Below are 11,485 nucleotides of genomic sequence, written 5' to 3'. Positions count from 1 at the left end.
CTCGTCATTATCCAGCCCATCATAAATATTTAAATACCGGTTTCCCTCCTTTCTTTCTGCTGAAAATAGAATATTATAAACCATATTTACCTTACTTATCCCTTCCTTTTCGCCCGTACTCTGTGGATGCTGAGATTTCAGATTTTTGAATCCCCCACCTTTAGCAGTTCCTGATTTTTCTCCCCAAACTTCGCTGGAATCATCTCTGAGCCATTTGCTCCGGCTTTGCATTGCATTCCTTCGTGGCGGCGCCCTGAGCCAGCTCCCCCATTCCCTGACTATGACACTTGGGTCTCCTTCCAGCCTCTTCTTACAAAACCTTTCTGTGTATGACATTAAGCCACAAATGAAACTAAAATGACCTAACTTTTCATATTTACAGTTCACCACAAACTCAGTCTTGTCTCTCCTGCATATTTTCTTCTTCCTCTTCAGAGGGCTACGCACATCCACTCTAATATTCAACCGCATAAACTCTCGCCATATAGTGGTGTTGTTGTTGGGATCATACAGTAGAAATTTCCCAAAGAAATTACCCAGTTGCTTTCCTACCGTCTCTGACATATAACCACTCGGCAAATTATGGATTTGAATCCAAAAATCCACCTCCTGTAACGCTACCTTCGTGGGATCTTTTCTTGCTTTAATTGTATTTGTTACCAGCACTGCATTGTCGAACGTCCAAGGTCCATTATTCAACCTCCAATTCATATCCTCAGTGATAGTCCATATGGCTCCTGGGAGAACCACCCCCGGGCCTTCAGCTCCATACAGCTCCTGGGAGGCCTACTCCTAGACTCCCAGCTCCATACAGCTCCTGGGAGGCCTACTCCTAGACTCCCAGCTCCATACAGCTCCTGGGAGGCCTACTCCTAGACTCCTAGCTCCATACAGCTCCTGGGAGGCCTACTCCTAAGCTCCTAACTCCGTGCAGCTCCGGGAATGCCTACTCCTAGGCTCATAACTCCACGCAGCTCCTGGAAGGGATACTCCCGCACACTACCACTCCCGACCAGCTTAGTCCCGTAAGCGAAACCCTGATAAATCCCAACACGTGAGACGTTGGCCCAAGCACGTGACGGGGACAACTGTCACACATCAATCATGGGAATAATCAGGCCACGTGTCAGAGGATCCTCAAAACATTCCTCGACCTGTCCCGCGCTGACGCGTGTAAAGCATCCACTCCCGCCAGGTGCCCTCCGCTCCCAGAACCAACGGCTACGATTCAAAGGTACCAACCCCAAAACCCTACCCTTGAGCTATAAATAGCCCAAGAAGGTGAGGTTTTGGGGTTAATCACTCTCTCACACTCATATACACACACAGCAACCTTACATTCATCTTCATCTTCATCTTCCCAAAAAGCTAGTTCTTACTCTCACGCCGGAGGCGCCGCGGGACTCCAACCCCCCTTCCGGTGTTGTTTTGTAGGAACCCAACCACAGCTACACCTCTACAGCGGCGAAAGATCCAGGACGGCGTCGAAGGAGCAGCCCCGCCACCAGGAGTTATCATTTGGCGCTAGAAGGAGGGGCTCTCCATCCTTGGGTCTCGGTGCCCCTGGATTCACCTTCATCAGCAAACTCTTCAAAGAGTCCATTTATTCAAACTTGTAAGAACTCAAGCAAACAACCCTTTACGTAAACATGAATGTTGCTCATATCGACCACGTTTGTATGCGCTCGTTACTTTAGGCCACGTTTGTGTGAGCTCATTTTGTTGGTTAAGCCACGTTTGTGTGAGCTATCGTTAGTTTTAATCGTTATTGTTCTAGTTTGAATATAACTTTGCGTTGTACTTCATCGTTGAATAGTCCCATAAAATCGGTTGAACTGCTCCCAGGAAGCTATTTGCTAGTATTTGTCGTTATTTTGGGTAGTTTCTGCAAATTTCATAAAGCAACCTTAGACCGATATTCTCTGTGCCATATTGTTATCATTTGTTGTTGGTGCTGTTGAGAAATGGCAAGACCAGGAAAGAATACCTCTGGGAGGCCATCTGCTAGTGCTCAGGTCCAGGATCCGGACCACTCCCAGGCTCTCGACCCAGGAGCCGAGAGAGAAACATTCCAGGAGCAACCACTACACACTCCCGTAGTGGAGAGAATTGTAAACACAAGGGATGCCAGAACCCTCATAGAGCTCAATCAGTACAAGTACACAAATGTCCCGGTAGCCGAAGAGCACATGGCTAACCTTACAAGCGATGAACTAGCAGAAGCAATCAGACTATACAGACAGGAGCAGACCCGCCTCCAAGAAGAGGCAGAACTAGAGGAGGAGCCGGAGGAATCCGGGGACTCCCAGCAATCAAAGAGGTCGGTGTTCGACCGCATTGGAGCCAAGGGGAAGAAAAGCAAAAAAGATCAAGGCAAAAAAGAAGAAGAAGCTGCTAAACAGAGAAAGTTGGAAGAAGTCCGGGAGCAAATCAGGAAAGAAGAAGAAGCAAAGCTCGAGCTAAAGATCCAAAAAAGAATACAATTAGAAGAAGAGAAGCTGTTGACCAAGCCTAGGAGCAAAAGAACCCGGAGAGACCCCACTCCGGAGCTGATTTCTGATGATGAAGAAGAAGAGAAGCAGAAGGACCTAAAAGACATGATCTATGAATTGCAGAGGAAGATGGACAGAGACTCAGGAGTGGAGATTGGAGAAACACTCACTCCTTTCAGCTACTCCTTAGAAGCTATCCCCCGGCAGCGGGACTTGAAACATTACAACTTTGACTCCTTTGATGGTCTGGGAGACCCGGAGGAGCACTTGAACTACTTTGAACAGATAGCGCAGATATACTACTACAATGACTTGACGAAATCAAGGTTCTTCGCTTCAACACTTAAGGGAGGGGCCCAGAGATGGTTCAGCAGAATCCCCTCCCGCAGCATCCATTCCTGGAAGGAATTTCGAGCCTCTTTCCTCAGGAGATTTCGGGCGAACAAAACGCACGAAATGCACATGTGTCACCTGGAGACAATCCGGCAGCACGACAATGAATCCCTATCTGCATACATGCGCCGGTTCCAGGAAGCAATCAATAAAGTTTCAAATCTGGATGAGAGGGAAGCTTTAAGCATTTTTAGAAGAAATCTGGACCCAGAGCACAACGAAAGGTATATTGTGGAGCTAATCAATAAAGAGCCGCAAAGTCTGGCAGCAGCTTATTCCATGGCCGCCAGATTCATTAAGGAGACAGACGTGCTCCAAGCAATGAGAATGACCCGGAATGGAGGGTTCAGGAGTAAAAACAATGATGACCGACCGAAAGGAGGTTACCATCAGGACAAGAAATTCAAGCAAAGCAACCATAGCCAAGAAAGACAAGCAAATCCGGTTTTCCAAAGACTTGGTCCTAAGCAGGAGTCGAACAGCGACCCAGGACCCGTGAAGCAAGCTCGGGAGCCGAAGCAGGAGCCGGACTGGACTCCTCTCAACATGACCCGGGAAGAAATCTTGAAAGAAGTCAAAGACAAACCTTTCTATTATCCTCCGAAGCCAATGCAAACTCCTCCGGAGAGCAGGCCCTACAATAGGCAATGTGATTATCACGAGACCCATGGCCACAAAACCGAGAATTGCTTATCACTAAAGTACTTCATTGAGGACCAAGTGAAAAAGGGGAATATGAACAAGTACTTAGTTCGGGACAACAGTAGAGGAGAAGCACAGAAGAAAGGAAAGAATATAGTCAATGTGGTCCTAGGCGGATCCTACTCCCCACCCAGGAGCCTGGGCTTCGGCGAAGAAGTACTTTCAATCCAATCACTCCCAGACCTGGTGATATCCTTCAGCAGCAAGGACTATGAAGGAGTCAACCCTCATCACAACGCAGCTTTGGTTGTCACTCTGGACATCTTTGATAATGAAGTAAGAAGAATGCTTATAGACAATGGCTCCTCAGTAAATATTCTCTTCAAGCACACAGTGGATAGAATGCAGTTAGGGAGCGTCCGCTCAAATGAATGTCGAGAAGACCCACTCTATGGTTTCGGCCACAACTTAGTCCCGATCCAAGGAACTTTGTATCTGCCAGTCATTTTTGGATCTGCTCCTAACCAAGTGACTCATGTCATCAAATTTTATGTGATCAACGCTCCTTCCTCATACAACGGAATTATTGGCAGATCAGCTCTGACCATGATGCAAGCAATAACTTCAATCTCCCATCTCAAAATTAAGTTCCCAACCCCGACGGGAGTCGGGGAGATTAAAGGAGATTACGGAGTTGCTGAAACATGCTACAACCAGGGGTTAGTTATGGCAGAAACCCATCAAGATAACAAGAGGAAGGCTACGGTCCTTCGCAAGCAACAAAGCACGAAGAAGCATAGACCCCGGACAAGGGAAGAACCAAGCAAAACAAGTCCAGAAGAACTGGCAAGCAACCAAGTCATGGTAGTGGACAAGACAAATCGAGTCCTAGACCAACCTCGTCCTACCATGCAAGCAACCGAAGAACCTGAAAAAGCAAACAACTATCTAAAGAAGAACTCTGAAGCTCGGATTCATCAAATGATCTCAAACAAAGAACAAGCAAAAATCGAAGCAGCAGTCGAAACAGAAGAAATCGAAGTAGATGCAACCAATTCAGCCAAAAAAGTGAGGATTGGGTCAGGACTCGAGGAGTCCTTCAAGGAGAGATTAGTTTCCCTGCTCCGGGAGTATAAAGATGTTTTTGCCTGGAGTCCAAGGGACATGCCAGGACTACATGAGTCCATAGCAATGCACAGCTTGGATGTCAACCCCAACAAAAAACCAGTAAAGCAGAAGAGAAGAAACTTTGCTCCAGAGAGGCAGAGAGCCATTGACGAAGAAGTAGAAAAGCTACTCAAAGCAGGAATCATCAAAGAGATCAAATATCCGGAGTGGCTAGCTAACGTGGTCATGGTTAAGAAGTCCAACGGCAAATGGAGAATGTGCGTGGACTACACTGACCTAAATAATGCATGCCCGAAGGACCCGTATCCCCTTCCAAACATTGATCAGCTGATAGATGCCACCTCAGGACATGTAATGCTAAGTTTCATGGACGCCTTCTCCGGATACAACCAAATAAAGATGAACCCGAAGGACATCGCTAAGACAGCATTCATAACTCACAGAGCAGTCTACGCTTATGTGATGCTACCCTTCGGGCTTACCAGCGCAGGATCCACTTACCAAAGAGCCATGAATAAGATATTCAAGTCCCAGATTGGGAGAAACTTGGAATGCTATGTCGATGACATGATTTCGAAATCAACAACTATACAAGGGCATTTGGAAGATCTGAAGGAATGCTTTGAAAATCTAAGGAAGAACCAACTAAAGCTAAACCCGGAGAAATGCACCTTCGGAGTAGGAGCAGGGAAGTTCCTAGGGTTCATGATCAGCAGCAGAGGCATAGAAGCCAATCCGGAGAAAATAAAAGCAATCCAGGAGATGAAAGCTCCCAGGACGCAAAAAGATGTGCAGAAGCTAGCAGGATCACTAGCAGCACTCAGGAGATTTGTCTCAAAACTAGCAGACAGGTGCTTACCTTTCTTTGATCTACTCAAAGGAGCAACCAACAAGAAAGAGGTAAACTGGAGCCCAGAGTGCCAGAAAGCATTCGAGGAAATCAAAACTTACCTCTCTCAGCCACCAGTCCTAACTAAAGCCAAGCCAGAAGAGCCTCTCTACTTATACTTATCAGCAGGAGCACAAGCCGTAGGAGCTGCCCTGATCAGGGAAGAAAATGGAACACAGCAACCAGTCTACTACGTAAGCCAAGTCCTAAAAGATGCAGAAACAAGATACCCAAGATTGGAGAAGTTTGCTTTTGCTTTGGTTACAACATCAAGGAAACTCAGACACTACTTCCAAGGGAGGGAGATCAAAGTAGTAACAAATCAACCATTAAGGAAAATACTCCACAAGCCAGAAATCTCGGGAAGGCTTGTTAATTGGGCTGTGGAATTGAGCCAGTTCAACCTAAGCTTCATTCCCAGGACTACAATCAAAGCTCAAGTTCTCGCAGATTTCATAATCGAATGCAACTTCCCAGAAGAAGACCAAGAACCAATGGATATGGATCAGGAGCCAAAAAAGGAAATCAGTCCGGGAGCCTGGACCTTAAAGGTAGATGGTTCTTCAACAACCGAGAGGTCAGGAGCCGGGCTCATACTCAGGAGTCCAGAAGGATTCAAGATTCAGACAGCTATATCCTTCAACTTCCCGGCAACAAACAATCAAGCAGAATATGAGGCGCTGATCGCAGGACTAAAGCTCTCCCGGACTCTAAGGGTCCAGGACTTAAAAATCTACAGCGATTCCCAGATAGTGGTCAAGCAAACAATCGGAGAATACATAGCAAAGGACCCTACTCTGGCGAAGTACCAAGCACTGGTTCAGAGCTACTTAGCCTCAATCCCAAGCCACCAAGTCCTCCAAATATGCCGAGAAGAAAATGAAGAAGCGGATATTCTATCCAAATTAGTCCGGAATTCATCAGACCTAGACTGCTCAGTCTACTTCGAAGAGCTCCACAAACCATCCATTGAATCCGGAGAGGTCTTGGAAATAGAAAGCACTCAAAATTGGATGACTCCCTTTATAAATTACTTGGAAAAAGGGGACCTCCCAGAAGATAAAGGAAAAGCTCAAAGATTGAAAGCAAAAGCAGCCAAGTTCTTCCTCGAAGAAGGAGTACTCTACCGCAGGACCTTCTCCTCTCCTATCCTGAAGTGCATTAGCCCAGAAGAAGCAAAGTACTGCTTGGCAGAAGTGCATGAAGGAATATGCGGAGACCACATGTCCGCAAAAGCCCTAGCTCATAAGATCATAAGACAAGGCTACTACTGGCCAACAATTCATCAGGATGCAATACAATTCGTCAAGAAGTGCAAGGAGTGCCAACTATTCAGCAACGTATCCCGGATAAGCCCAGTCCTACCATCCTCAGTCCTGTCACCTATCCCTTTTGCTGTTTGGGGTATTGACATCATGGGACCATTCCCCCGAGCAAAAGGAGACCTCAGGTACCTACTAGTCTCTATTGACTACATGACAAAATGGGTTGAAGCAAAAGCAATGAGGACAATCAACCAGCAAGACTGCATAAAGTTTATGGACAACATTTTGATGAGATTCGGAATACCACGAGTCCTAGTATCCGACAACGGACCTCAATTCATTGGATCAGAGTTCGAGTCCTACCTACAAGAGCGCGGAATCAAGCACAAAAAATCATCAGTGGCATATCCCCAAGGAAATGGCCAAGTAGAAGTAACGAATAGAATCCTGCTCCGAGGTATCGAGAAAAGACTCAAGGAAAGCAAAAGTAAGTGGCCAGAAGAACTACCAAGCGTACTTTGGTCCTACAGGACAACCCCAAGGACAAGCACAGGAGAAACTCCATTCAAACTAGCTTATGGAACAGAAGCAATGCTGCCTATTGAAGTGGGCTCTCCTTCACACAGAGCAATAAACTTTGAAGAAGAAGCAAACGAAGAAGGACTCAAAACAAACATGGAACTAATTGATGAGGTCCGGGACCAAGCTGTACAAAGGATGGAAAAATACAAGGAGAAAACAAGAGAGCACTTCAGTAAGAAGTCAAGAGTCAAAAACTTCCAAATTGGGGACTTAGTCCTTCGAGACACAGAAGCATCAGATCCCACAAACACCGGAAAGTTAATGCCTAAATGGGAAGGACCATACAAGATCAAAGAAGTTCTCAGGCCAGGAACCTACAAGCTCTTGAACATGGATGACTCAGAAGTCCCAAACACTTGGCATGGACTAAGGCTAAGGAAATTCTACCAGTAGTAAAGCAAACAAAGCAACCAAAAAACTTGTAGCCAATATTGGCAAGCAACCAAAATGTTTCTCCTTCTATATTGTATGAATGATCAGTTAAAAGCTTTCTCTTTAACTTGCATATTTTCAAGAGCAACCACTAGTCCGGACATTCTGTTAGTCAGGACTAGAGCAACCACTTTTACTTAGAATTAATTTTCTAACTAAAAGCAACCACTAGTCCGGACATTCTGTTAGTCAGGACTAGAGCAACCACTTTTACTTAGAAGTAATTTTCTAACTAAAAGCAACCACTAGTCCGGACAAGCCATTAGTCAGGACTAGAGCAACCAACTTTCACTTAGAATTAATTTTCTAACTTAAAGCAACCACTAGTCCGGACAAGCTATCAGTCAGGACTAGAACAATCAACTTACCACTAGTCCGGACAAGCCATTAGTCAGGACTAGAGCAACCAACTTTTACTTAGAATTAATTTTCTAACTTAAAGCAACCACTAGTCCGGACAAGCTATCAGTCAGGACTAGAACAATCAACTTACCACTAGTCCGGACAAGCCATTAGTCAGGACTAGAGCAACCAACTTTTACTTAGAATTAATTTTCTAACTTAAAGCAACCACTAGTCCGGACAAGCTATCAGTCAGGACTAGAACAATCAACTTATCACTAGTCCGGACAACCTATTAGTCAGGACTAGAGCAACCAACTTTTACTTAGAATTAATTTTCTAACTTAAAGCAACCACTAGTCCGGACAAGCTATCAGTCAGGACTAGAACAATCAACTTATCACTAGTCCGGACAAGCTATTAGTCAGGACTAGAACAACCAAATTTTACTTAGAATTCATTTTCTATCTAAAAGTCCTCCACTAGTCCGGACAAGAAGATTAGTCAGGACTACAGCAAAATTCAACTTGGGAAGATATTCTAAGGCAAAAACAAACTACAGAAGAAAAGTAAAATAGCGTCAAAGAAAGCATTCATTACAAATTCAACGGCCTCAAACAAGCACGGGCCAAAGTACAAAAAAAATATTACAAGAACCAAATATTATCAAGTCTCAAATCAGTAGCAGTAGCAGTTTTACAAATCAAATATAGATCAGGACTCCGGAGCACGGGGAGGCAGGAAGCTGGGGCAAGGACCGTCGAACGGCTCCGGTTCACCTAGTCCAAGCTCAATATCTTCCTTGGCTTTGATAAACTCAGATACGAAACTATCCCAATCAGCCTCCGGACTCGTCTTGATATGCCTCTCAGCAACCAACCAGCATCGAGCTATCTCCGGAGCACCAGCATTGGCGAGAGCTCTATCATACTCCTCAGATCTCTTAAATTCTTCAATAACCTGGGCCTCCGGACGAACAGCAGACATTTGCCTCCGCAGCTCAACCAACTCGGATTTTAGGTCGGATACCTCCTTTTCCGCGTTATCAGCCCGGATAGTCACTTCATTCAGATGCTTATTCAGTCCGGAGAGGGAATTGTCTTTTACAATTATCTGATCCCGGAGCTGACTAATCTCCGAATCCTTATCAGCAATGGTACTCCGGGAGATTTTCAGTTCATTGTAGGCCAGAGAAGCTGATCCAGCCATATACCCACCAAGCTACAAAAAATGGAAAAGCTCAGAAAAATATTCTAAGGCAAATAAAAGCAAGAAACAAGAACAGAAAGAAAATACCTGACCCCAGAGACGGGAACACTCCTTCATTGTGGCATCAAATCCGGACTCATTCATCGTACTCCACTGAGATTGAGTCGGAATCCCAGCCATGAAGCGAGCCACCTTTTCCTCCAGCCCCGGAACAACTTCATCCGGACTATCCGATTCAACAGCTTTCCCTTTTCCAGCCCCGGACCCAGAGCCAGCTTCATAATTTTCAGCCCTAGGAGGCTTCGACCCAAGAGTCCGGAGCCTCTTCCTTCTCCGCCCAGAATCAACGCCCGGAATCTCCCCAATAGGACCCAAATCCTCAAGATTGTCAAATTCATTATCCAACTCAACATTATTCTCCGGAGTAGACTGGTTCACATGAACTTCCGGCTCCGGATTTGGGACGGCATTGCTTTGTGACCCCTCCTCGACCGAGGCGTTCGATCCGGAGCCAGTAACAGCATTCTTCTTCGGTAACTTGAAAGCCTTGCCCAGACCTTTCAGAACATCACTGTAGGCTGAAGACGACATGTCCGGATTGTAATGAGGCAAACCTGCAAAGGAACAAAGAAAAAACACAAGTCAAAACTGGTACGGAATCAAGACAAATAAAGATATACAACAAAAATATAGAAGGTCCGGACAAAAAGAGAAACTACTTACACCCTATTCTATGCATAGTCCTATACATCATAAAGGTATCCCGGGTCATTTGAAAACCCAAGCATTCACAAAATGCAAATATCATCCGGAGCGCATCTCCCCGGAGAACATCCCTTCGGAACCTAGTCCGGACTCCGTCGGCAGCTATATAAGGAAGATAAAACAAATCTAAGCCCCTCAGCATGATGAGCTCTCCATTCCAATGCTTCAAAGAAGATTGCTGAATCACTGGCCTATAAGAGCCCCCGTAACCGCACTCAGCAGCCCGGAACCGAAGCTCATAAAGAGGAGTCTGTCCGGACCGGACCAAATGAAATAAATGATGCCATAGCTTAAAAGTGGGCTGAACTTTAAACTTATTACAGGAAGCAATAAACCAAGTCATCCATTTTATACCGTTGGGCGTAATCTGCATCGGAGAAACCTTATATATATACTTGCACAGGTGCTTGAGGAACAAGTGCCAGTGCGGGTTCCATCCGGACCGGAGATGCTCCAGCCATACCGGAACAAACCCATCAGCCGGCCTGTGATAAATCCTTTCCTCCGGAGTCGGCCACCTCCACTCAATCCGCCGATCCAGCTGAAAGGCAGCCCGGACGGAAGAATCCTGCGCCTCATGGTCCAAAGCGGCGTATTCCTCCCTCAACTCATAGGGCTCCTTAGCCGCTATACTCCCAGCAAATTTCCTATCCAGCTCTTCCTGATTATAAGGCCCCGGATTCGCGTTCGGCTGCCTAGCGTATCCGGACCTAATGCTCCTATAGTAAAAGCTATCCTCAATTTCTTCACTCTTAGTAACGAAATACCCGAGGTTCTCAACCCAGAGCCCCTCCGGACTACACGGTACTTTTCTGGAGGAAATCTTAGCAACTGAAAGCTTCGTTATGGCTTCGGAGTCCGAAGTAGAAGCTTTCTTACCCATTTCAACCCGCTCAGAATCAGCAGAAGACTCAGAACCTGAACTAGATGGCCCCGGATAACAAGTTATGTAGGCCTTGGCAAGAGCTTTAGTCCGGACCATAAACCTAAAACAAGTGACAGAGGTTAGTCTAAAACACCTACAGGTTATTTATCTTGAAAGCTACATGGTCCGGACTACCCTACGATTCATTTTAATTACAAGTTAAAATCGACAGTCCGGCGACCCAACAAAGAAAACACCCCTAAACAAACGCTCCAGACTGCAAAAACCCCGAAGCCATTACTCCGAACTCAAACAACACACAAACACATAAACGCAAACCAATTGCAAATTCCAAAACCTAGCCTATTAGTCCGGACTAAGTATCCAAGTCCGGACCCTAACATAAAACCCTAATTCCATAAACAATATCAATACAGAATCAAAAACTAAAACATGCCCACAAACACATATATATACACAT

At 45.6% G+C, this 11,485-nt stretch overlaps 1 protein-coding gene across 1 annotated transcript; it reads right to left on the bottom strand.

Moving 5' to 3' along the window:
- Positions 1-8,879: 8,879 nt before the first annotated feature.
- On the bottom strand, positions 8,880-11,132 carry LOC141719382 (uncharacterized). Its single transcript, XM_074521758.1, has 2 exons — positions 9,462-11,132; positions 8,880-9,386 (listed from the first exon to the last, which is right to left on the bottom strand). Exons 1-2 carry the CDS (start codon positions 9,963-9,965, stop codon positions 8,880-8,882), a joined length of 1,011 nt encoding a protein of 336 aa, XP_074377859.1. The 5' UTR covers positions 9,966-11,132.
- Between the last annotated feature and the right edge of the window lie 353 nt (positions 11,133-11,485).

The sequence above is a fragment of the Apium graveolens genome, chromosome 4, assembly GCF_009905375.1.
Source record: "Apium graveolens cultivar Ventura chromosome 4, ASM990537v1, whole genome shotgun sequence".
Lineage (NCBI taxonomy): Eukaryota > Viridiplantae > Streptophyta > Magnoliopsida > Apiales > Apiaceae > Apium > Apium graveolens.
The sequence above is the reverse complement of the archived record's forward strand: the minus strand, read 5'-3'. Positions and strand labels throughout refer to the sequence as shown.

What these genes read in the sequence shown, in the direction of transcription:
- LOC141719382 (XM_074521758.1), bottom strand. Translation starts at nt 9,965, where the DNA reads ATGTCGTCTTCAGCCTACAGTGATGTTCTGAAAGGTCTGGGCAAGGCT. An exon ending in GTTCCCGTCTCTGGGGTCAG is followed by an intron (nt 9,387 to 9,461) that starts GTATTTTCTTTC and finishes CATTTTTTGTAG; the next exon opens with CTTGGTGGGTATATGGCTGG.